Here is a 27,341-nt window from a genome sequence, read left to right on the forward strand (position 1 = left end):
AGCTTTATAGTATATATAATTTGAAGTCAGGTAATGGGACACTACGAGCTTTATTCTTTTTCCTCAAATTGTTTGGCTATTTGGGTTTTTTATGGTTCCATAAAAGCATGGAGATTTTTTGGTCTATTTCTTTTTTTAAGAATGACATTGGGGTTTCATGGGGATTGCATTAAATTTGTATATTGCTTTGGGTATTTGGCTATTATAAAGAAGATAGGTAATAATAAGTGTTGGAGAGGCTATAGAGAAAAAGAACCCTCATTTACTTCTGGTGAGAATGCAAATTAGTACAACCACTATGGAAGAAAGTATGATGGTTCCTGAAAAAATTGAGAATAGAATTACCATATGACCCAGCAATCCCTGTACTGGGTATCTACCCTAAAAACTCAAAAAAATATATGTACCCCCATGTTCATCACAGCATTATTCACAGTGGCCAAGGCATGGAAACAACTGTAGTGTCCCTCAATAGAGGATTGGATAAAGAAGATGTGGTACATGTATACAATGGAATACTACTTAGCTATAAGAGATGAAAACATAGTGCCATTTACAACAACATGGATGGATTTGAGAACATGATACCGAGTGAAATAAGTAAATGAGAAAAGCTAAGAATTGTATGATTTTACACATTGGCGGGATATCATGGACATAGCTAAAAGTGAAGTGGGTATCAGGGGGAGGGGTGTGGGAGGAGGGGGAGGAGGAGAGTAAACAGGGAAAAATACATGGTGACAGAAAATGATTTGGTTTGGGTGGTGGGCACACTTGACTGTGGAGATGAACTTGGTCACATAAAGAAGGGCTCAGGATCAGAACGGTGGGATATGTTCATTGTGTGTGAGGGAGAGCATGAAGAATTGAGGGCTCTTCCATTCTCTGCTTTGGTTGACTGGAGAAGCCAGTGGGACTGTCACAAAAACTATGACACCAAGAGAGGAATGAGGATTGGGGAGATGTTTACAACACTGTAAACTGACCCACAGAGGGAACCAGCACCTCCTGCCTGGCCTGCTTTTTGGTTTTGTTTCTCCCTGACACTTCCTCTCTCTGACTTTCTTGTTTCTCTGAGCAGGAGCCTCTTCTCTCCATCAAATTCCCTCAAATCCTTTAAATTGTTTAAGCCCCCTCCCTGATTTGTGTTATACCATTTATTCCATCTATGAACTAGTTGGGGAAAATTCTCAGGTTTTAATTTAAGACATGAGAAACATTTATGGACCATCTATTTTGAGCCAGTAACTTTTGCTCTTTCTCATTGTAAAAAATTGTTTAAAAAATCACCTCAGATTAAGACCTGGGTATAAGAGACTTATGGTAGGAAGGGCTACTTGGTCTCCACATACATACCCCCCAACCTACAAGGTAAATTTGAGACTACAGGACATCCTTGGTTGAATGGCAGTTGAGCACAGAGTAAGAGGACACAAGGTTGATGGTTCTCATCCTGCATCATAGACTCAGCAACAATCAAGAGGGAAGGTGGAAATTTCATCAGTGGATTGATCCCTAAGCGCTAAGGCACTTAGGGCATCTCTGTACAGGTTGGAGTCTTGCCTCTTGTAAAACTTTATGAAGACTTGGTGCCACTTCTAAGTTATAAAAGATCTGTAGGAAACCATGTCTGTTTACTTGCTTTTCATTTTATTGATGTAAAATTCACATAAGAAGCCTTTTAAGGTATAAAATCTAGTAGAATGTATTAAATACACAATGTCTCACCACAACTTCTATCTAGGTAAAAGAAATTTTTATTAACAGCTCCTCTCAAAAAAAACAACAACAACTATGAAGCGTCCTGTCTCCATAGTCTCTTCCAGCTTGGCCCCTGACAAACACACACACACACACACACACACACACACACACACCAGATTTCTGTTTTTATGGAACATTTTATATAAATGGAATATCACAAAATGTGATCTTTTATGTCTGGCTTCTGTCACTTAGTTGCATAATTTTCACATTCATCCACAATCTAACAGGTGGCAGCGCTTTGTGTTACATGTTTTTTAAAATCCCAGTGCTCTGAAGACACCACAGTTTGTCAATGTCGGGTGTGAGGGATGTATAGATGTGGATGCAAACCAGTCATGTGGGTGCACCCACAGGGGTGAGAACGGAAGTACAGTGAGGGAGAGTCAGTGGTGACAGGGAGGGAGGGCCCCAGTGGGTGGAGGAGGCATCCTCCACAGGAACACTGCACATGTTCCCTGCACCCCAATCACAGTCACTCCATAAGAATGTCCACTGCTGGACATTCTCAGCAGATAGTGTCCCCAACTGTGGTCCCAACTTTCTGTCACCAGCTCCTTGGGTCATCAGATGTCCTCTGTGAATGCTGCATTGCTCCTTCTGTGTTCATGTCCTGGCTGCATCGTGGGTCCTTCTTGGACTCTTTCGAGACTGAAACAGCAGTACCCCGAGGACCAGCAGGATCAATCCAGCCACGCCCATCTGGATGAGGTTCCCCACTGTGTAGTCTTGGGCCTGGGAGCCTAGAAAATGTGAATACAGATGTCACCGTGGTCAGAGAATACCGAAATCTCCAGGATCTATATGTCTGCTTGATGCTCTCACCTGCCCTTGACCTCAGTGTCCCTGTGATGTCTAAACTTAGAACCTGCTCTGAGTCACTGTGATAAGATTTAGCTGTCACCAGGAGCTCAGGATTAGTGGAGAAATGATCTTAATTCAGAAATAATTAAGAGTTCTGTGTTCTGTGTTTAGTCTGAGATGTAAGACCCCATGAACTTAATCTCCGACACTTGAGAGATCCTACAATTTCAACAGCTGGGACCCAGAGTCCATGGAGAAAGTTTGGTGTCAGGGCTCCTGAACGTCATGAGCACAGGGGTGACAGTCTGGGGCTGGGTCTCCTTCACCCCACCCACCCCGGTTCCTCCTCTCCGGGCTCTGCATTTTCGTCATCACCTGGAATATTTAAAATCTATTTATTCTTTTATTAATTCATTTTTAAATACTATTGAATATCTACAATGGCAGATATATTTACCAGAAGGAAAATATAAGTATATGGACGAGTATTAGTAGATATACTTGTAGATACATAAGTCTAGTATTAATATAGTAGTAAATACAGGATTAGCCTAAGTAAGTTTACAGTTGTGAGTACACAAAGATATTGTTTCTTCAGTATTATTATTTATTAATTATTGTATTTTTCCATACAAACTACTGTTTTTACTTTTGTCTTACCCTGTATATGTATAACTACACATATAGATATATAAAGTGTATTTATAACATATAAAATACATCTGTATATATATTTAAACAAACATCTCTTACAGGAATATTAAAATTGCACATCATGTATATGGACATAAACTTGTGGTGTACTAATAAATATACAATAAAAGTGTATATGTGAATGTTAGTGTGTGTGTGTGTGTGTGTGTGTGTGTGTGTGTGTAGACAAGCTGTGTCAGAGCAGGTGATCCTGTTCTCTCTGGGATCACGGCCTCTGCTTGTCCCCACTCATGTCTTGGTCTCTGGTGAGGCCACGAGAACAGGAGACTGGAGAGGTCAGGATGGGCGTCTCTGGCCTGTTCTCCTCTGGTCAGCCTGGTTCTCCCAGCCTCCCCCAGCCCCCTGGGAACATGTCTGCACCTCAGGGATGAGGTGACAGTGAGGCAGGAAGGGGGAGCTCTGGCTTTTTCCATCCCTCTGGGCAGTGAAGGTCCTCCCTGCTGACCCTCCTCACTCCATTCCAGCCCAAAGGTCCCCTGGAGACAGGGTCCTGAACTGACCATGGTGACACAAGAGTCAGGGCCAGATCTCCTCCCATGAGAACATGTGCTCCGGAAAGTCACTTGGGTGTGACAGCAGGTGGGGGGAGGTGCTGTGTGAGCTGAAGCACCTGTAGGTCCCCTTGTGACCTAAAGTCACAGAACTGAGAGAGAAGTTGGTCTGACAGGGTGCAGAAGTGTCCTGCAGACGAAGGTGCTGGGGAGGATCCCATGACCCCTCCCTGTGCAGGTGGAAGGTGTCAAACCAGACCTCAGAGCAACACTGCAGGGTCACGTTCCCTTCCGAGGTCACTGAGGGTCCCAGCTGGGCAGAGAGGGAGGGTTTTGTGTACATTCCTGGGGTAGAGTCACCCCTCTCAGTGAGAGTTCTCACTGAGCTTTCTGCCTGTGGTTCTGTCCTCAATAAGCCAGTGTCACTCAACCCTCATGACTACACAAGGTTTCAAATTGGAACACACATAACGTCAGTCATTCTGGGCCCTGGAAACAGATGGGGTTACAGAGGGGTCTGTCCTCTCACCTGTGACCTGGATGTGCAGAGGGTCACTGGGCTGTGACCACACATGGGGGTAGGAGCTGGGAGAAACGTAGCATCTGTAGGTCCCTGCATGGGAGGTGCTCACAGGGCCCACAGGGAAGATGGCCTGCCACCTCCCAGCATGGAGTCTGGATTCCACGTGTCGGGGAGGGTCAGCTCCTCCCTCCTTCAGCAGATGGAAAATGCCCGATGTGTTCTGCAAGCTACAGGAGAGGGACACGTGCCCTCCTGAGGTCACCACAGGGCTTGGCTGGGCTGAGAGGGACGGTGCAGTACCCACTCCTGAGGGAGAAGGGGATCTGTGTTAAAGGGGACAATCACCCCACATGCCCTGGGTGTGCATGGTGAGGGTTGATGTTCCCCTGAGACCACCCTCCAATCCCTCTGTCTCTGAGGAGGAGCCCACAGTGGGGAGGGGACCTGGTGTCTTCCTTACCTGTCACCACCAGGAGCAGGAGGTCAGTCCGCTCTGACAACATGTTGACAATGGAGTGATATGCACACTGGTACAGCCCTGCATGCTGTGAGCTCGTGGATTTAATGAGGAAGCTGTTCTTGTTGCTGGGGTTTGGTAGAATCCGCGTCATCCAGGGTAAAGATACCCTCTCTTTATACAGATTGTAGACATCAGCCTGCAGGGAACCCTTACACCAGATGGTCACAGGGTTCCCTATGGTGACCATGGGGCTTGGGTCAGCCCAGATGGAGGGTTTGGGAAGGATCCCTGAAAGGAACCAGACTTTAAGTGCCTGGGAGACCTTCTTCCCTGCTTCCCAGATGTCACTCCAAAGCCCTTCCCAGATGTATTCAACATTATTTCAAACCCTGTGTTTCCCCAGATGACAAGGAGACATTGTGCTGAAACAAGAGTCTGGGGGAGGACTCACCTGCCTGCACCTCGTCCCACGGGCACCAGCACAGCCCTGGAAGAGAGTCCCTGTGAGCACTGTCCCCCTCACACACACAGAAGCTCCAGGCCTGGCTGGGCCCTGAGCACTGGAGGCAGGTCTGGGTCTGAGAATATCTCCTTCCCTCAGAAGTCCTGTGTTTACTGACCTTCCCAAGTCCTAAAGTCCTTAGGGCCCAGGGCCCAGGAGGGAGGGCACCCCATCCCTCTACGTTCCCCAGAGCTCACCAAGGCAGAGAAGGACAGTGAGGGTTGGGGTCATGCTGCTTCCTCCCATGGTCACCAGTGAGCAGACAACGTATAAAATCCACAGAGCCTGGCAAGACAGTGGACGAATGCAGTGTAACCGGGTTGAGGATCCGTGTAACCTGTCAAGGGTTCCTTCTCAGTGGCTTCGCAGGAAGGGAAGTAGTCCCTCCCTGAAGGATGGGCCGTAGCAGACAGCAAATTTTGGGATGGTTCAGATTGATCTGAGTCTCACCAGACCCCACGCGCTCTGCGTCCACCTCATGCCAAACCCACATCCAGAGGGTGACAGCTGTTCCAGGACAGGAGGTTAGAGAACACAGGGAAGGAGAGGAGCCGCCCAGTTTCTGTTCCAATTCTGACTCTGCCTTTTCTAGAATCTCTTTGATCTTGGGTAAGTACTTCCTTTTCCCGAGACTCTGGACATGCAATTGTCTACCTTCCCCCATTGGCCAAGCTACCAGGCAATATTTACTGCGCGGTGACCCCAGCCAGTCAGTGCTGGGCTCTGAGAGTCACTGCTGAGGCTGACGGAGTCTGTTCCTGGATGCGTGGGCTCAGGACATTGTTAAGAAGGATGAAGACAGACATACAGATATTTAGAAGGCAGACAATACATTACTGTCTTATTTTGAGGTTAATGGTGGGAGAAAAATGCAAATGAGATGAGGTTCAATAACAAGTAGATGTCATGTAACCTGGGTGCTAGCTGTGTGGGGTCCTCCTCTGGGACAGACTGACCCAAGGCAAGAGCCAAGATCAGACAGAGGTGGTGGCCTGGGGGCTTCCTTGACCAGAAAGATCTTGAGCTGTGCTCAGAAGTGAGAGCTGTCAGGTGAAGGCTGGGATCTGGTCACACAGGATCTAGACCACCATGAAAATAGTTGGCATTTCATTTTGAAGTCAATGGAAAAAAATTTTAAGCAATGGAGTGGGAACAGATTTCTTTTTAAGAAAGCTTCCACTATGTGAAAATGTCATGCAGGCAGGCTCTATGGATAATTAGCTCTATCAATAATAAAACTCCAACAATCACATGATACCTGGATGGAGTATCGATCAGAATTTTATGTCATTTAAGTGGTTTTCTCATACGTATAACTCTTCCACACATTTATAGTGCAAACTACATTTATAGGTAGTGGGATGAGACAAATGTCTCTTGGTCCAGCAGGTTGGAAAGGAGGTGGTTAGGATTAGTGGCTGAGGGAGCAGCTGAGGAAGGCACAGCATTCTAAAATAGCTCACTTTCTGTGTATGGTTTGGGGTGGAGGGGAGTGAGGCTGACCATGATGGGTCTGGTTGTGGAGGGAGAGTCGTGTCTGCTGGGGCTGTGAGTTCAGCTCAATCCTGATCATCCACAGCCCTGAAGATGAGATGGTGCAACCTGGATCTTGTTTGAGGATGGAAAGTGGTGGAGGGGGTGGAGCAGGCAAGCTCAGACCTGATTGGCTATAGGAAGGGTCCTCAGGGGGTGGAGAGAGGAGAGAACTGGAGAAGGGGGTGGGAACTGGGTTGGAGGACCAGGAAGGATGCTGATGTGATGCCACAGACAAGATATTTTGAGTTTGGTGATGGATCCAGGACATTGTTAAGAAGGAATCCAGGGCCCTTGGCTGGCCGGCTCAATGGATAGAGTGCCAGTCCAGCATCTGGACATCCCAGGTTCAATCCCCAGTCAGGGCACACATGAGAGGCAACCATCTGCTTCTCTCCCTCTGCTTCACTCCGCTTCTCCTCCTTGTCTCTCTCTTCTCCCACTTCCAGTGGTTCGATAAGTTCAAGCATCAATCTTGGGCACTGAGGATAGCTTGGTTGCTTTGAGTGTCAGCCTCAGGTTCTAAAAATAGCTCAGTCCTTGAGCATTGGCCCCATACAGGGTTTCCAGGTGGATCCCAGTTGGGCACATGCAGGAGTCTGTCTCTATCTCCCCTCTTTTCACTTAAAAAAATGGATCAAGAGGTGTAATGATGTGGAGCTGATGATGGGCTGTGAAGTGTCAAGTGAAGAAATGGAGGCTGCTCCATTTTCTTCTTGGTGCCTGGAGGAGCCAGCAGGGCCGTCACAGGGTGAACATCCCTGGAACAGAGGGAGGTATAAGGAGATGCTGAGAAGACTGACCACATATCTAAGAAGAAAGCTGCTGGGACTGAGGAATTTTTCCCCAAATTTTCCCTTCGCTGACTTCCTGTTTCCATAATCAACACCAACCATCTTTTCTTTCACCATCCTCCTTCAAATACTGAGTCATTTCTGCCTCCTCTGGCCCCTCCCCTGAGCAGAGCTCCTCTTTTCACACTGTGATTCCCTCTACAGCACTGGGCCAGAGCCAATTTTGGAGGCTATCCCGATTTTAAAAATAAACACAGACTCAGGGATCTGTGAGAGGTTTTATGTTACTGAATTTCCAGGAAAAGGAGAGTATATTAATGAATAATCATATTTGAAGAAAAAGCTGATTATGTCACAAATTTATTAAGAGTTACAAATTTATACATGCAAGAAACTCAGTTATAAATTAAAGTCCATGCGCCACATCTCATGATCTTCTAACTAAAAAAAAAAAAAAAAAAAAATCATTGAGAGACAAATGACATGTTACAGGCCCTGGCCAGTTGGCTCAGCGGTAGAGCGTCGGCCTGGCGTGCGGGGGACCCAGGTTCGATTCCCAGCCAGGGCACATAGGAGAAGCGCCCATTTGCTTCTCCACCCCCCCCCTTCTTCTCTGTCTCTCTCTTCCCCTCCCGCAGCCAAGGCTCCATTGGAGCAAAGATGGCCCGGGCGCTGGGGATGGCTCCTTGGCCTCTGCCCCAGGTGCTAGAGTGGCTCTGGTCACAGCAGAGTGACGCCCCGAGGGGCAGAGCATCGCCCCCTGGTGGGCAGAGCCTCGCCCCTGGTGGGCGTGCCGGGTGGATCCCAGTCGGGCACATGTGAGAGTCTGTCTGACTGTCTCTCCCCGATTCCAGCTTCAGGAAAAATAAATAAATAAATAAAAATAAAGAAGGTGAAAATCTTTCATCAACTTATTAAAAATTTTTTTAAAAAAATGACATGTTACAGATAGAGGTAAAATGTCATGTGCATAAAATCCACAAGATTGTGTGACCTACCTTCACCCTCTGTCACCTCTGTTCATTGACCCAGGTGAACACTATCTTCCCACATGGGCTGAAATCAGGATGTGCTGAGAATGATAATGTCTTCCTCATGGGTAGACCAGCTGCAAAGACCCTTGATGTCTTCATGTGAGTCATCAAGTTGCTATTGGGAACCAGTGTCATGTCAGGAGCAGCTTTGCAAATGGTGTCTAGCTCACTATTCCAGATAATGCGATGACATGAACCCACAGGGGCTCAGGGGAGAACTCACACAGCCTCCCAGTACACCAGACACTGCTAGCAGTATGGGGTCTGGCTGGTCACATGGCCATGGCCGCAGGGTCCTGGACCAGGGCTCTATTCAGACCCACAGCTTCTCGGTCACCCAATAAGGGACATATCCATAATCTCAAGTATACTAGATGTAAGCTGCTTCCACGATCAAGAATCATGCCCAGGGAAGGGTCTTTGCCATGGCCAGGTACAATGCTTCCCTGTCCAGGACATGTCCTGACAGTCCACAGACAGCAGGACCTCTATAATGTCTCTGCTGTGGCCCCTGAATTTTTCAATTCCTGTTTTCTTCCCACCACTCGCCGTGCAAACCACAGCAACCAGAGCCCTCACCACCCTCCACTCATCAGGTCTAACCCACAAGATGTCATCCATAATATGACAAATGTGAGGTTCTGCCCAATGTCAAGGTGCTGACGTCCCTTGGGCTACGCTGTGAGAGAGTGAATTTATCCTGGGCAACCTGCCAATAGGTACCCAGGTGAAGAACTGTTCTTAGTCACCCCATCCATGGCTGCCTAGACATGACCAAAGGCCTGCATTGACTCCTAATAAACACATTTATCCTGCCTAGCAGCCCATGTACACTCAGTGTCTGCAGGAACCAGGCTGGGTATTAGACAAGGAGGACACCATGGGCTTAACTACTGCCTCCTCTAAATCTGTAAGGGTGGCCACTAACCTCTGTATGTCCACCCAAATGCAGGACGATTTGTGGTTTACCATGCCAGGCATTATGAAAGTGACACTGTAGAGTAACAAACTCTGCCTCCTTTCTTTAAAAGTGTGTAACTATGCTTAGAAAGTTGATCAAATAGCTTTGTGGTTCAACCTGACCTTTAAAAAAGTAGTGTTTAAGCATATTCCAGCCCTAATTTGTTCTCATTCCTAAGGCATGGGTCTTCTGGGCTGTCCTGATTGCTCTAAAGATCCCGCAGTTCTTTTTGGAATTCAGACATCTCTTATCCCTGTGTTAGACATGAGAATTTAAGTAAAAGTTTATTTGTATTTTTTAGGCGTTAGTAGATTGACAACATATTCATACACATTATTGGATGCTAACATGTGTATGTTTATTCTTGTTGCCCTCACACCTGAGCATACTGAGAGGTGAATGCCCATGGAGAAAAGATAACTGTGTAGTTGTGACTTTCTGTCTTCTGCTCTCTGCTAGTGTCCACATTTTCCCTCTTCCCTTCCTTCTGTTTCCTTCTTGATGTTCCAAGATTCCCCTTTATCATTTCAGCTCTGGGGCAAGAACTTCCTGTGGTTGTTTATTTACATGAGTTCTGCTTGTGATAAATCCTCTTATTATTGCTCTACCTGAGGATGTTTTACTTTCCTTTTATTTCTGAAGGATAATTTCATCTGTTATAGAATTCTGGATTTACTGCTTCTTTTAAGCAATTGAGAAAAAGTGTGCAGCTTCTCTCTTGTCTTCACAAGTTTCTGATGCAAAGCCCATTGTCATTTGAGTGAGTTTTCTCTCTGTAGGTAATGAGGTATTTCTGTCTCATGCATTCATGGAACTTCTTTGTCTTTTGTTCTTCTAGGTGGGTTGTGTCATGTCTTGATGTAGACTTCCTTGAGTTTATCCTATTTGGAATTTACCGAGTTCTTGAATATGTGGGTTTATGACTATTGCCCAGTTTCATCCATTTCTATCATTATTTCCTGTGTAGTTTTTTGGTGTTGTCCTCTGCTTCTAGGAGTCGGATCACATGGATGTTAGAGCTTTTGTTACAGTCCCACAGGATCTTGAGGCTCTGTTCATTTTCTTTCCCAGCTTATTCTTCCCTCCCTGTTGCTCAGATAGAGTAATTTCCTTTATTTTATTTTTTTGGGGGGAGGTCCTCTTCATTCTGATGTTCAGCCCATGTATTCATGGGCCTTTTATTTGATTATAGTATTTTTAAGATATAAAGTTTCTATTGTTTCTTTTATATATTCTATTTCTCTGCTGAGACTTTCTTCTCCTCCTCTTCTTCTTCTTCTCCCCCTATGCCTTCTCCTTCTTTTACAACTGCTACTACTACTACTACTACTTGTTTAAGATTCACTTTAAGCATGTTGTAATTGCTCATTGAAGTATTTTTATCATAGCTGTTGTACAATCCTTGTCAGACAATTCCAGTATCTGTCATCATGATGTTCGCTTCTGTTACCAATGGTCTTTATCACCCAAGATGAGATTTTCTTTAGTTTTGTTATAATGAGTGATTTTTTAAAAATTGAAGCCTGGACATATTGGGTATTATGTCATGAAAGTCTGCATCTTATGTTAAAGAAGGCATTTCTGATGCATGACTAAGGTACTGATTCATCACTGCTAGGTGAACCGGTCAGTCCAGGAACCCCATGTGGCCACCCTTGACAACAACTGTGTCATTCCTGGGGTCTTGACAGTCTTCGCACATCTGTTTTCTTCTATCTCATTTTAGGAGTATCCTTAGGTTTCATGTATATGCGATGTCCAGAAGTTTTCTGTGTTTTATGAGGGTTAGAGAGACATATGTCTACTTCCCCTTGCTTTAAAACTGAAGTTTGAAATGCAATTCATTGTTACTCATTAATGATGTGTCCAGTGATGTTGGATAAACTCCTTTTAAATTAGAATAGTAGATATTTATATTATTTTGGATTTTCCATGCACAAAGATTGTAATCTGTGTGTAATACAGCTTATTCTAGCCATTCAATGGTTATTGCTTTTTCATTTCTTTTTTTTTTTCTTAATTGATTGGTTGTTTCAGTGTTGACTAGAAGTGGATATAGTGAATATTCTTGTCACAGTCTCAATTGCAAACAGAAAGATTTCAATTTTTTACTTAAAAATATATTTCTGATTTACTTATTTCATTCAGTAAAATGTTTTCAAGGTCCATCCATGTTGTCATAAATTATACTATGTCATCAGTTGACCAATGTCACCCTGTTAAATTTAATCATCTAAATAAAAAAAAATTTTTTTAAGAAAAAATTATTTCTTCTATATATTTTTAAAGATGCTTTGACTAAAATAGAATACTCCCTTTTATTTCTGAGGAGTCTTTTCATTATATATTGGTGCTGTATTTTAAGAAAAGCTTTGCATTTGTTCATATAATCTTTTTTCCCGATTCTTCTTTGATGTTTTAATTATATTGCTTGATTTTTTAATATAAAATGAACTGTGCATTCCTGAAAACACATACCTGTATGGCCATGACATATTATTTCTTATATGCATTGATGGATCTTGTTTGAATATTTTGTTTAAGACTCTACACCACAGTTCAGGTAAGAGAGCTTCCTGTGATGTTCTCATTTTGTAGCTTCCTTGTTTGGTTTTTTTATATATATATATAATTTTTTAATGGATTTTATTTATTCATTTTTAGAGAGGAGAGAGAGAGGGAGAGAGAGAAACAGAGAGAGAGAAGGGGGGAGGAGCTGGAAGCATCAACTCCTATATGTGCCTTGACCAGGCAAGCCCAGGGTTTCGAACCGGCGACCTCAGCATTTCCAGGTCGATGCTTTATCCACTGCGCCACTGCAGGTCAGCCTTGTTTGGTTTTGCGATCAGTTATTTTTAACCTGATCAACTGTGTCAGGGTATACGCCTTTCTTCACTATTCTCAGGAAAAGTTGTGTATGTTTCAGGTAGTGTGTATGTGTGTTTGTGTTCATGTGTATGCCCATGTGTGTATTTCATGCATGCATAAGTGTTCAGAAACATTTACCATTGAAGCTTTCTGGACTCCAATTTCCCTTTGCAGAAAAATTTTAAATTACAGATTCAATATATTTGATATATATGACAGTTCAGAGATTTATATTTCACCCACATATGAGTGAAATTATATAGTTCTTGTCCTTTTCTGTGTGATTTATCTCACCCAGCGTGATACTTTCAAGATCCATCCATGTTGTTGCAAATTTCGGTATATCATTTTTCATGGCTGAGTAACACTCCATTGTATATACATATTACCTCTTGATCCAGCCATCCATTGAAAGACATTTAGGTTGTTTCTATGTCTTTGCCTTTTTCTTTCTTAATGTATTCATCCATTGTTCTTAACTTTCCATTTCATAAATCTGATGTGAAATATTTATATTATCATTCATTTAAAGCATTCTCTCATTTCTGTTTTGGTTTTAAATTCACACATTGATATTGAGGAGTCTGTTGTTTTGATTCCAAAATGTAGAGACATTGGTTATCTATTCAGAGTCAGGTGACTCCCAAAGGGTCCCAGGAGCTGCAAGTGTTCTAAGTCAAGAGTCCAGGCTGAGTGAGGTCAATAACCTAGTGACAAAGGGGGCAGCTCCTGTACCCTCTGGGATCCTTGCAGGCCCCTTACCTGTAGTGTGAGGTCTGGGTTCTCCCTGGGCTAGTGGACAGCCAGAGCAGCATACACACTGGGCTCATCTGGGGGCTACCCTGACCTGGAGGAAGGGGGTGCAATTGTCTCCCTTCTGAGGGGTGTGTGGTTCAGCTGGGCTTAGGTCACATCCGGAAAGGCATCAGACACAGCAGCCTGGAGAAGGAGAAGAGTGATAGGTATGGAACGTGGGTGGGTTGGGGGAGCCTGAGTGCCTGGAGAGCGGGGAACCTACCTGACTGTCAGTCTGTCTGTCCCCTTCTGCTTGTCTGTCTTTCTTGTTCAGAAACCCTTCTGACAGGGAGGAAGGAGAGATGGCCATTCCCTGCCTGTGTCTTGATCCTGAGAGGTTCACCTGGGCACATGTCACTCCCTGGGGGACTTTATCATGCCTGTTCTGCTGCAGAGACAGTGACACCGAGACAGTGTCCCTTCCAGTCAATTATCCACCTGTTGCCAGAGTGATGATGTTAAACTTTAAATCAGATTAGGTCAGTCTCCTGACGGAACCTGCAGGGACTTCCTGGATAAGCCTTTGAGCATCTGGATGCTTCTATTGTCCTGACTCTTAACCTAACACATTGTTTCTTGCTCATTTGGCTCCAATAACATGGTACATTGTACTGAAGAAGTATGTCCTGCCTCAGGAACTTTGTCCCTGCTGTTTTCTCTGTCCCCTCTCCCATGTTCTAGCTTTATTTTCCTCACAGCACTTTGCTCTCTAGGACACTGTCTGCTTGTTTTGCATATTATCTCCCTCCCCCACAAGTGAGCTGGAGGAGTGTGGAGACTGTGTTGCTCAGGGCTGCACTGTGGCCACTAAATGGAGCCAGTAAACAGTGAGCTTTTATCACATCTGCTGGTGAATTAATGAAGGGGACCCTGGGAACCTGTGCATGATTCACTTATTAATGCATCCTCCTGAGACCTGGGGCTGCACAAGGTCAGACAGAGAACAAGGAGCCGGCAAAGGGGAACTCATAGGAGGGGCTATGATGTCACAAGGAAACCAGCAAGAATGAAGTTACAGCAAGATGAGCTGGGTGCCCAGAAAGAAAGGTCAAGGTTGACACTGCTGATATCCAGGTTACATTAGGACAGGGAAGTGTCATTGGATTAAACTACAAAACAGGAAGGTCCTTGGTGGCCTGGACAGGATCAAGGGTCTCACCCGAGGGTCCAGCTCCATGCCCTCCTCAGGCTGTGGATCCTTCACGGCAGCATCTTCTGGGGCAGAATGGGGCTGTTTCTCCTGACAGGGTCCCCAAGATCTCAGGGCTGCAACCCTGCCAGCTCTCAGATGGAACAGTAACCCAGGAGTGGCAGTGTGGATTTCAGTCCTTCTCACCCTTGACGCCCACACATCCCCAGCCTATCCTTCAGCCATTTTCTTCTGAAATCCCTGTGCCCCACCCCCAGAGCAGCCCTCTCTTCCTCTCACAGAGGAGTTCTTCCTGGGTGTCTGAAACTGGGCTGGAAGTGAAGGATGAGACAAGAGTGTTTGGGGCAGAGAGGGGCCACGGATGGTGGGATTTGAGGTCTTTAAGGAAGGAATGACTTGATCTTCAGAACTCTGTTCTTGGGCTCTGTGTCTGTGGCCCCTGTAAGAGTTTGGACAGCAGCCTCTCTCTGGGTTGGTGAAGAGAGGCAGTTTCAGCCCTGGGAGGGTAGGGCCTCCCTCCCCGTGTGATTCCATAGGGAAGAAGGAAACCTTAACACACCCTTGTGCGTATGTTTTAGTATTTCATGAGATTGAACATGATGAAAGATCACCTTCCATTTATACATCTGTGCTGACCTTGAGGGTTTTCTTTCTACATTTTCTAATCTGAGATTCTGGAGAAACCTTATTCTCAGCTGACCTTATCCATCTATTTGGTTTCCTGTGGCTGCTGTCCTGAATGACCCCTTTGTTGACCAAGGTCAGACCCATGTTCTGCCTGTCCCTCCCTGTACAGTGTCACTAGCACTGCTATAGAGGGGACACTCTCCATAACATCACACCCTGGGGGCTTCCCTGTGAGACCCCCTCTCCCAGGAGCTCAGAGCTAGAACTGAATGGAAATCTGAGCTCTGGGCCACGATTCTCTCCTTTTACACTTGGGGACACTGAGGTCACACAGGAGAAGGTATGTCCATGTCAGTGTCCCCACAGGTGCCTGAACCCCACATGACTCAGCCCCTGTCCCCCATGGACACACCCACCACGTCCCCACAGAGACCCTCACTTATCCCTCTGAAGGCCTCACTCCATGAGGTGGGGGGAGGGGCAAATTCTCAGAATCCCTGGAATCTTGCAGTTCACTGTCATCTCTTCCCAACTCACAGAACCGTGGGACACAAGCCTGTCCTTAGGTCTGAGGGGCATTAGCTCCTTTGAGAGACTCAGAGCTGCCCTGGGGTGGTCTGTGCTCCTCAAAGAGGACGCAGTGATTCATCAGCTGTGCAGACGGGCCCGCTTAGTGGGGGGCTAGGGTTCCAGAGGGTCCTGGGAAGATCAAAGTGAGGCTGAGTCTGGGGCTGAACCTGGGACCCCACCTCACAGAGACTCCTCCTGCAGAAGCACTGTGGCCCCCTAAGACCATCTCACTGTCCACTTGGCACCTTCGGGTCCCCAGGTGAGTGGAGGGGAAGGCAGGGAAGAGAGGGTCTCTAAGGGGAAGATGTCTGCAGGGTGACCATCCCTAAAAACACCTCACTCTTCTTTCAGCTCTTAATTCTTCTGGAGATAGGGCCCTGAGCTCACAGCTCAGAAAGTCAGGGTCAGTGTCCCCTCACCTGAGACCAGGAGCTCCAGGGCATCACTGGACTGTGACTACACCTGGGGTTTGTCCCTGTCACAGCCATAGCATCTGAACATCCACTTCTGGCTGGGGGTCACGGGACCCACAGGGAACAGGACCTGGAACTACATACTGGGGTATCTTTGTGTGTCCAGGGTCCAGGAGAGCCTGTGTTCTCCTTCCTTAGTCAGGATGAACCTGTCAAATTCAAGCCCTGAGCCACACTAGAGGGTCACGTTCCTTCCTGAGGTCACAACAGGGCTAGGCAGGGCTGAGAGGCTGGATTTGCTGTAGAATCCTAGGAGAGGAGGAGGCAGTGTGTTAGATGGGCTCACACCTCCCTCTCATCCCCCAGGGCTGGGTTGTGAGAGGGGAGACCCCCTGAGAGCAGACCCCCTTCCTGAGGGCAGAGCCTGAGGCTGGGACCCCTGAGTGTTCCCTCACCTGTCACTACCAGTTCCAGGGGTCACTGCGCTCTGACCAGCCAGTGGAGTTGAGGAATCTACAGTAATATCTCCCTGCATCACGCTCTGTCATGTACTTGATGGGGAACTTGGCCTTGTTCTCGGACTTCAGTGGCTTCTGTGTGTCCCACGGTTGTGTGCCTCCCTCTTTATCCAGATGGTACTCCTCAGCCCCCAGGGTCCCCTGACACCAGAGGGTCACAGGGTCCCCCCAGGGGATCAAAGAGCCAGGCTCAGCCCAAAGGGTGGGTTTGGGAAGGGTCCCTGGAAGGAATCAGAGGCTGTGTCACAAGATATTCCTCACCCCAGTCCCCATCTCTCATCCCCAGGACCCCCCAGGGGTCCCCCATCTGTCAGCCTGGAACAGCTGTGCCCCTTCCAAATCCCCTTGTGGAGGGAACCTTTTCCTTCCTAAAGAATTAGACCTGAGGCACTTGGGACAGACTCGCCATGGACTTGGGTCTTCAAGGCCACACTGAGCCCTGGAAGAGAGTTCCTGTGAGATATTTGCTGCAAAATCTTGAGTAAAACCCCTACCTCCACCATGAACCTCCTGCCTCATGGGGTCCCCTGAGAGACCCCTGGCTGTGGGGCAAGGTCCCTCCCAGACTAGGGCTTCCCCTCCCCCTCCTCATTTTAACCCAGGCAGAGCAGGGTCGAAAAGGTGGGGGTCATGATGTCTTCTCCTTCTGAGTCCAGCTGTGCAGATGGAGGAAACCAGAGTGGCACCAGGACAGAAAGACACACAAGGTGTGGCCACTGGGAGGCTGTCCCTCCCTGTCACAGTGTTGTGGACCGTAAATGGCAAAAAGCCATTGTAGATTCGAGGCTTAGCAAAAAGCTAAGTTCTCCCCCCTCCATCTCCATATTTGGCTATGATGCAGAGTATTTGCACCCACTTCACTTGCTTCCTTGGGTTGCTGGAAGCAATTTACATGCCCTTCCTCTTACTCTTTGTTTGTTTTCAGATGTTGGTAGATTTCACTAATGTATCTTGGTTTTGCCTTGGGAGAGTTCCTGTCTTAGCCTTGGATATACAACTTTGTATCAAGGTCCTTGATTTGCATATAGCTATATAATAAAGCAAACTGGGGCTATAGCACACTCAGATACTGCCAGGCATTTTGAAGAGTCCTCTTGGTCCCATCGTTTTTGATAAGTGTGTTTCCTTAATTCCGCATTGTTATTAGGAGCCCCGCTGGTCCGCGGCATCACAGGACTGTCACATCAGCGGCCTTTGAGAAAGGGGGACATTCCCTCCCCAAATGCCTGGCTCTCATTTCCATAATTGAGCAGGAAATAGACCCATAGTCTCCTGAGATGCCCCTTCCACGTGAGGTGACCCCGGGCACCTCCTTCCCTGTCAGAGCCACCCCATGTGGTCACCTTTGTCCTCAGCCCATCCATCAACTCCTCCCTGTGGGTCCTCACCATGGACGGTGGTCACCAGCCCTGGAGATGCTTCAGGAAGACGTGGGTCCCTGTGACTGCAGAGCTCAGATCAGCAGGGACAGGTCCACAGTCTCCCTGTGCAGTTCAGGTCCAGTGTCTCTGACAATGAGCACCAAGGGGAACTAGATAAAAATAAAGGAAGGAAACATGTCCCTTCCAGCCCCAGAGTGTGGCTTTCTTTTCATCATAGCCTCCCTCACAGACCTCTTTTTTCTTTTTAGTAACGAGAATATCTTCCACTCCCCGACCTTCCTGGGGACAAGCCTCTGAGTCATTCCTGCCCCCTCATTGTCCCTTGTTTCCTGGGTTTAAGTCTCCCCCTCATCCTGTGGTCCTGCTTTCCAGCTTTAAGGGACACTTTTGGGTTAGAGCTCTGAGTTTGACTAAACTATGTATTTATTTAGATACCCATCACCGAACACCTGTGCACCCTTGAGTGATAACATCCTACCTCTGAGCCTCGGTTTCCTCATTTGGCCAGGCTGTCATGAACCCCCCTCCTCAGAGTGGTTGTGGGTCAGTGGTGCTGGGTTCCTGGGAGGGAGACATCAGTTTCAGACCAGATGAAGTCCTGAGGGGGATGGGACAGGAGAGAATCAGGGTCCACCAGCAAGTGCAAGATCACTGTGCTGACTGTAGACCCTGTCAGCTCTGAATAGTAAGTAAAGCTACTGACAGTGGTTCTAAAATATGTAAGTTGGACACTGTTGTCCTCCTGCACTGTGTTTTCATGCAGCACTGGGTAATATCTGCCCACTGGCCTGAGCTCAATGCCAGCAGTGAACAGCCTTCCCTGTGTGTCCTGAAACAGATGAAGTCTAGTGTTGTCAGCCATGGCCTGTCCCTGTGAGAATGTGAGGCTCCCACTGGGTCAGACCTGATGGCAGAATGCTGAGCAGGTGCTAAGTCTGAAAGAGAGAACACCATGGGACATGAGAAGCTGCCAGCCCCCTCAGCAGTCTGACTCCCAGGATGGTCCTGGGAGAAATCTATGGAAAACCAGGTGTGTGAGGGGAGTGATTTCCAACAAGAATAGACCATAGAGTGATCCCAAAAATGATACAGTGCTATGGACACCAGTCTCCTGAAATAGGGGCACTGGGACAATATGAAAGTAGGTTGAGATGATTATGTTTCAATATCTGAAAAAGAAAAAGAGAATTCAATTTTTTGAGGTGAAAATATGAATTGTTCTAGAAGGGCATGAGGAGTTAGAAATGTCAGAGGTGAGACATCCAATAGAATGAACACATGAAAACAATTCATCCAATCAAGAACAAGACACAGCTGAAGGAAGAATAATGAAAGTGGAGAACAATAATGAGGAAATTGCCAGAATACAGCATAGGGAGACAAGCAGTGGGGATTTAAGGAACTTGGGGCTAGAATGAGGAGGACCAGCGTCATGTCTGTGGTAGAAGAATTAACGAAGTGAGAGTGCTGTCTAATAACAGTCAAGAGACAAATAAATGAACATCTTATAGAGATGGGGACAGAACAACTAAGTGTTAGGAGGCATGTATTCAAAAATGAGATCTGTATCTTGACCTTTTGTGGTAAATCAAGATAATGAAGGAAATTACGAAGAAAAAACAGCCTACACTGAATTGTACCCATGAACGTGTTCATTTTATTTTACATGAATTCCAACTTTCAAAAATAATATCTATAAGGCCGGCTTAGGGTCCTAAAAATGTCATACAATTTCTTCCTAGAGAAGATGCAAATTATCATAACGATAAGCTCCCTGGGACCACACCTCTTCACAGCAAAGAGCAATACCAGAAGGTGCTGGAGAAATATCTTAAGGAGCAGATGGTTAGTGAAGTGTCATCATGACCACAAACTGCCCAGAGACCAGGTGAAATGCTCTGAGGGACTGAGGTGAGGCAACAGCCCTGGTCAGCAGACTAAAGGACTGAAGCCCCGTCCCCAGCCTTACTGAGATATTTATTAGCGAGTACAAATAACTCAAGGAAGCAGACAGTAGAAATTTTTAGGGGGTGAAGTAAAGGACAAGGAACATGCTGACTCCTAATCTCTGTTCTCAGAGCCTAAACATATTCTGTGTTGCTGAATCTTATCCTGCTTGTTTTGCTGTTTCCAGTACAGGGTCAGAAAAACTTCTGGACTCTCGTCCATTCAGGACTTTCGCTGTGTCTAACTGTCATCCAAACACTGCATATTTTCATAGCATATTCCTACAGTGGATATTTTATACAGAGCCACATTGATTTTCAAGGACAAAGGTGAGCATGTCAGCAGGGGCAAACCCCAAAGCAGTGACTTGTGTCGTTAAACCTAACCACGCGAGGCTGCATCTTCGTGAGAGAGAACAGCTTTCAGGGAAGACGTCCTTTAACCACCAGATGCATTTTCTCTCCTGGAGCTGAATCATACATGGAATTTGAAATAATAATGTTTTTTCAAGTAACTTGATAAAGACCAAGAGAGTGAACAAGGGAGTTTCCAGAGCAGCAAGGTTTTAGATGGTCTGCTCTTTTCACGCTCTGACAAAGGAATAGAAAGGGACATACTTCAGTCAGAAGGGCAATGACCCAAAACCGGAGAAAGCATGTTGGACCAGTGAGGAAACAAGTGGCAAAATAATTGGAAAATATATATCTATTCACTATGTTGTACACTGGAGGCTAATATAAGATTGAATATCAACTGTAATTGAAAAATAAAAATATACATAAAAGAAGGAACCCATGTCACAAGCTACAACATCAATGGACCTTGAGGACAGGTGAAATAAACCATTCACACACAAAAAAAAGACGAAGCAGAAACTGTACAGACTTGCACACATGCGCACACACAAGCACACACCCGTACATGTGTGCGCGCAGGTGAGGATCTTCTCAGATGGCTGCAGATCTCTGCTCCTCTTTGTCACCATCTCCCTGGCAGGAATTCCCTGATGAATTTCCACACTGTCACTTTCTGAGTCCTCCACTCCTGGGATTTCTGAGGATCCTTGTTCTGAAGTATCTGGAGGTCATTCTGTGTATCTGTTTCCTCTGCAACTTTCTGCCTTGAAATCAACTCCGCCATCTCACACGTGGCCTGAAATAAAAGACCTCCCTCAGAGCAGCTGCGCAGTGAGCCCAAGCTGGGGGCCATGGCCATTCCTGCCTGTCTCTTTTGCCCACGGCAGAGAGCCGGCCACATGCAGCAGAGAAGCCCGTGGCCCCTGGAACATTTGAGTCTTCTTGGTCCTAGGTTGGTTCCTCCAGCTCAGATCTCCGTCACTCACCAGGGGTCCCAGGGCTGCCCACCTGACAAACCCAGAAAATGCCAACTCTGAGAGTGGGGGCTGCCAAGAGCCTCCCTCCACCCTCAGGCAGAACACATTTATTTTTCTGTATTTCCATGGCAGGTTTAGCCCTTTGAGGACCCATACTCAGGGAACAGGGAGGATACTCTCACACAAGTTGCAAGTACCTAGTAATAATAATGATATTTGTGTTCTGTAACTCATGTGTCATCTAATGGGAGCTTCACAACTACTTTGTGGAATAATATTTACATTTTTTTACAGAGGCAGAACCTTTGCCTAAGAAGAGATTTGACTTGTCTACTCAACATGCCAACACATGACACTCTTAGTTAGAACTGAAGCGTTCTGCTGTCCACCCCCCACGTTAACCATCTGGAAGACTTACATACTATGAGAGGGCAGAGCTGTGGGAGCTAATGGTCTCTGTGGGGTACTTTTAACCAGCACGGGGTCTCAGGGAAGACAGCATGTGAGGACTCCCCTACTGAAGGGTCTTTAAGACCCTCTGCTGGGCCAGTGGGTGCGCAGTCTCTCCTGGACCTACGTCGTTTTCCCTGCTGGCAAGACACACATTTGGGTGAACTACTGTCCCTGTTCAACCAAGAAGTTGAAGGATGTGTTTCATTCTGAGAACGACAATCTCTACTGTGTCTCTGATGTGCCCTCTGGTGGCCTCAGGGAAGATGCTTCACCGGGTATTGAATCAGCAACCTATGTGGTTCAGGATGATGCTCTAACCACCTGAAAAGTCCAACCAAGGCTTGACCTAGAATAATGTTTTAAAATTTTATTGGTGATTTTTATTTGCTGACATTTTATGGAAGACATTTTGGTCTATGTTTATGAGGGATTCTGACCTGCATTTTATCTTTTACTTCATTTTACTTTACTTTACTTTTTATTTTATTTTATTTATTTGTTTGCTTATTTATTTATTTGCTCTAACTTGGTTTAATCTTACTATTAACATTTCTCTAGCCTCATAAAATCAAAGTATTTCCTCCTCATCTAATTTCCAGGAGAGACCGTATAAAATTGGGATTACTATGTCTTTATGCGTTGACTGAAATCTGTAAATCAAACCAGTTAAATCTGAAGATTTCTTTGGGGGAAAAGTTTTAAACTAAAAATTTATTTTTGGAATGCGAGATGCGCGAACTGTTTTTCAACATCTAGCAATAACAAGTGTTAGGCCCTGGGGGACAAGCAGGATCAGGACACCGTGATTTTGATCATATGCACTAAGACAGCCAATTAAATGAGAAACGTGTCATCATCCACTCGGGTTTCAGTTATGGTTGCACTGCCCAGTGGTTCCTTCCCGAGTGCAAACGTATTTGAGGTCACTTGTGGTTCTGTATAAATTTTAGTATTGCCTTTCCTACATCTGCGAAAACAGTAATTGGAATTTTGATAGGGATCACACTGAATGTATAAATTGCATTGAGCAGTATACACATTTTAATTAACTCTTCCAAACTGTGACTATGGGATATAAGTTGATTTATTTGTGTCTTTTGAAATTTTATTTCATCAAAGTATTGGAGTTTTCAATGCCCAGATCTTTCACTGCCATGGTGATAGTTTGTTTTTGATGCTATTGTGAATGGAATTTTTTTCTTTTTTCGATATTCCATAATGTATGCATAGGCATGCCACTGATATGTGTGTGGTCATTCTGTATAATGCACCTCAACTGAATTTGTGTTGAACAGTTTTTACCATTCTTTCATAAAAATCTTTAGAATTTTTAAATATATATAATATTGTCTCATCTACAGACCGTTTCACCCCTTCCTTTCCGATTTGCATGCTCTTTATTTCACTTCCTTGTCTGATTTCTCTGGCCAGGACTTTTAGTATATGTTGCATAGGACTGGAGAGAGTGACTGTCCTTGTCTTATTCCTGATCTCAGAGGAAAGAATTTCAGTCTTCACTGCTTAGTATGATGTGAACTGTGGGCTTGTGTGTGTGGCTTTTATTTTGCCTAGGTATGTTCATTCTATACCAATTTGTTTGCTGCTTTTATTATGAAAGAATGGTACATTTTTTCAAATGCTTTTTCTTCATGGAGTAAAACAACCATACAGTTTGCATATTTCCCTCTATTTTGTGGTGAAAATATTTATCAATTTACATTTGCTGAAATATTCTTGCCTCCACAGAATAAATGCCATTTGATCATGGTGTCTTAAACTATTCAGGTAATGTTGAATTTAGGTTTGTTAATCATTTAATAAGAACACTTGCATCTTTGTCCAACAAAGATACTGGTCTCTTGTTTTCTTCTTGATCTACTTTAGGTTGTTACCTTCTTTTACATTTTTCATTTCATTCATTGACTTCTTCAACCCCAGAATTTATTGGTTTATTTTATGATATGGTATTTTATCTGTCTCTTTGTTAAATTACCCTTGTGGTCTACATGTTTTTGTGATTTTATTGACTCACCTTCCAGGGTTTTTTTGCAGCTCATGAGTTTCTTTGAATTATCTGTTGAGTAAATTGCAGATCTTTGTATCTTTGGGTTCAGTCATTAGGCAGTTATTATCATTTTGGTGACATCATAATTTAGATTCTTCATGTTCTTTGGAGTTCTGTGTTCCTGTTTTGTACATGATGTAGCAGTCACCTCCTCCAACCCTGACCAGCCCCTTCCTGTGACAGATCCTTTCTGCTGGTCCTGTTTATGTTTCTGGGGCTTCTCCGACCTTTGGTGAATACACCTGCTTCGTGCTTCTTGCTCCCCCTAGTGGCAGGACTCTTATGTTGCCTATCTTCTTACCTCACAAAACATCTGGCCAGCTGTTGGGAAGCTCTCTTGTTTTCTGAAAGTTGGTGCAACAGCTCAGGAGTGTGGTTGCTCCCTTACCCGCAGACCCTGACATGTTCTCTGCACACACTTTCATCTGTTCAAGCTGCTCTCTCTGCCTGGGCTGCTACAAAGGCTCTCTAGCCCATAGAAGTCTGCCAACATAAGCAGACATTCGTCATGCATGGCAGGTGTTTTGGAGGATGACCTCATAAGGCTGACAAGCTGGTGCTCATGGGACTAAGCAGAAATCCTGCCATTCTCTGCCTTCCCTCATAGTAGCAGCGGTTCCTGGTGGACACAGGATGTGCTCAGAGTGGATGATGTCTCATTACAGAGTAACGTGTGTTTGTTCTTCCACAGGGATTAACTGGCACCAAAGTTCTAAACGGATTGAGGCTTTGAAATCCAGGATAGGGTTCTGCTGTGATATATGAGAGACCTGAGTCCCAGTACAAATAGAATTTTGTCAGTGGGCTCCATCTCAAGGGGGGGGCTGAGCAAGCTCCACTTCAGCTGAGACACCCAGTATTTCCAATCGCCCAGGCCCAAATATGAGAGGCCTCTTTATTCTATATTCATATGAGGGCCTGATTCCGTAGGAGCCAGGACGACTCTCAGGGACCCTAGAATCAGCACCACCAACAGAGACAAACGTGGCGTCTGCTCTTTTCTCCCCGCCTGAGCTGGACACCCTCCCTTTTGACATTTCCTCTCACACTGACCACAACGGGCACCAGTGACCTCAGTGTTGCCTGAGACATGGGACACCTTTGTGGGATGTAGCAGAACACGGATTTGAACCAGGGGTGGGTCTTTTTTTTTTTTCTAATTTAACGGCTGCTCCTTGAAAGGTTTACTTACAGTGGAGGGCTCAGACACTGCCTGTGATGCCATCTCACACGCACACACAGGTGCACCCTAGTTCACGCACATGGTGTCCCAACAGCCTTCTGCCTTTTGCAATTGGAGAAATGGTCTCAGAGAGAAGAAGAAACTTTCCCCAGGAAGTCGCTGGACCAACACCAGAACTGACCCTTTACCCCACTTTATTCTCACAGATACTCAAGGGCCTGACTCCATGGTAGAGACCAGTGCTCAGAGCCTCCTGGGGGTCAGGACAGGGAGCGAGAAGCAGGAGATGCCTTCTTCCCACTTCAGCCCGGCTGCTCCTCCCTGGATGCTCCCATAGCATCTCTCTCCGCCATGACCTCCCCACCTGTCACCTGCCAGCCTCAGAGCCCTGGAGCCCCGTGGCCACCCCAGCATATCTGCTGGCCCCAGCCCCCCTAGGAGACAAGCTGTATCAGAGCAGGTGATCCTGTTCTCTCTGGGGCCATGTCCTCTGCTTGTCCCCACTTGTGTCTTGTTCTCTCTGGGTGAGGCCACAAAGACAGGAGACTGGAGGGGTGGGATGGGTGTCTCTGGCCTATTCTCCTTTAATCAGCCTGGTCCTCCCCAGCCTTTCCTGCTCCCCGGGAACATGTCTGTGCCTCAGGGATGAGGTGACAGTGAGGCAGGAAGGGGGGAGCTCTGGAATTTACCATCACTCTGGGCACGGAGGGTCCTCCCTGCTGACCCTCCTTCTGTGACCCCCTCACTCCATTCCAGCCCAAAGGGCCCCTGGAGACAGAGTCCTAATGTGACCATGAGGACATAAGGTGTGGGGCTGGTGTTCCTCACCTGACACCACATTCTCTAGGACTTCACTGGGGTGTGACAGCAGGTAGGGGGAGGTGCTGTTTGAGCCATAACACCTATAGGTCTCCTTGTGACCTGAGATCACAGGACTGATGGTGAAGGTGGCCTGAGAGGGTGCAGACATGTCCTGCAGACAAAGGTTCTGAGAGGATCCTGTGACCCCTCCCTGTGCTGGTGGAAGGTGTCAAACCAGACCTCAGAGTGACACTGCAGGGTCACGTTCTCTCCCGAAGTCACTGAGGGTCCCGGCTGGGCGGAGAGGGAGGGTTTTATGTACATTCCTGGAGAGAGGAGGTTGTGATGTGTAGTCACCCCTACCCACATGCCCTTGACCCTGAGCTGAGGGACCTCGTCCTTCCCCAGGGACTCTCTCTGTGACTGCCTGTTAGCTCCTCTCAGGAGCTGCCTGGGTCTCCTTTATTTTCATGCCTATCCTTCCCCCATTCTCACTCCCTCCCCCTAGATCTCAGCCTCTGCTCCAGGACCCTCTCCTGGGCCCCATCACCACCAGGGTGACCCTGGGCACAGAGCCCTGAGCTGACAACAGGACACGGGGCAGGGCAGGTCCCCTCACCTGTGATCAGGATGTCCAGGGGGGGAATGGGGAATGACCATGCATAGGAGAGGCTGTGTCCACTGTAGCACCTGTACTGGCCCCTGTGGGTCTGGTTCATGTGGCCCAGGGGGAAGACGGGGCTGTGTTGCCCATAGAGACCCTGGGGCTGTGTGAGCCCCTCGTCCTTGATCAGAGCAAATCTGTCAAAGCCAGACTCTGAGTGACACTGGAGGGTCAGGCTTTCTCCAGGCAGCACCAGGGAGCCTGGCTGGGCCGAGAGGGAGGGCTCCCTGTGCACACCTGGGGGAAGAGGACAGTAGCACTCAGGCACACACACCCCCGCATTGCCCACAGAGCTGCAGTGAGTTTTCCCTGGTCCTTCCCTAAGTATCCTACCTATGATTCTGTCCCCAAGAGAACCAGTATTACTGACCCCATGGTTCCACTGGGCACACAACTTAGTTCAGTTATTCTGGGCCCAGGAAACAGATGGGGTTACACAGGGGTCTCTCTTCTCACCTGTGACCTGGATGTGCAGAGGGTCACTGGGCTGTGACCACAGAAATGGGTAGGAGCTGGGAGAAACATAGCATATCCCCATGGGACATAGGTCTCCTTATGGGAGGTGCTCACGAGGACCACAGAGAAGACAGCCTGCCACCTCCCAGCATGGAATCTGGATGCCACGTGTCGGAGTGGGTCAGCTCGTCCCTCCTTCAGCAGATGGAAAGTGCCCGTTGTGTTCTGTGAGCCACATGAGAGGGACACATTCCCTTCTGAGGCCACCACAGGGCTTGGCTGGACTTAGAGTGTGGGAGACAGGCTGTAAGCTGACAAAATCCTTGCAGTCTAGGGCTTAGCCTAAGACCAAGCTCCTCCCCACACCCTTGGCTGTTCCATTGTGGGGGTTGGGGGGTGCACGCTTAGGAGGATTCCTCTTTATACTTTAGATATGTGACTTTGTATCAGAGACTTCCTTGTTTTACAAATGGCTTTGCTCTCAGCACTATAAAATAAAGCCCACCAGGAGTGTAGGAACTTTTGGTAGTCATCAG

At 46.6% G+C, this 27,341-nt stretch overlaps 1 protein-coding gene across 1 annotated transcript; it reads right to left on the minus strand.

The window, feature by feature from the left end:
* Positions 1 to 1,937: 1,937 nt before the first annotated feature.
* On the minus strand, positions 1,938 to 27,338 carry LOC136330147 (leukocyte immunoglobulin-like receptor subfamily B member 3A). The gene is given in 12 exon segments (XM_066266652.1): positions 1,938 to 2,507; positions 4,303 to 4,602; positions 4,757 to 5,044; positions 5,208 to 5,243; positions 5,456 to 5,608; positions 5,709 to 5,765; positions 25,677 to 25,877; positions 25,880 to 26,011; positions 26,305 to 26,586; positions 26,806 to 26,881; positions 26,884 to 27,116; positions 27,311 to 27,338. Coding segments are annotated over 12 exon segments (1,923 nt in total). The 3' UTR covers positions 1,938 to 2,370.
* Positions 27,339 to 27,341: the final 3 nt, after the last annotated feature.

This window comes from Saccopteryx bilineata, chromosome 3, assembly GCF_036850765.1.
Source record: "Saccopteryx bilineata isolate mSacBil1 chromosome 3, mSacBil1_pri_phased_curated, whole genome shotgun sequence".
NCBI classification, from domain to species: Eukaryota; Metazoa; Chordata; class Mammalia; order Chiroptera; family Emballonuridae; genus Saccopteryx; species Saccopteryx bilineata.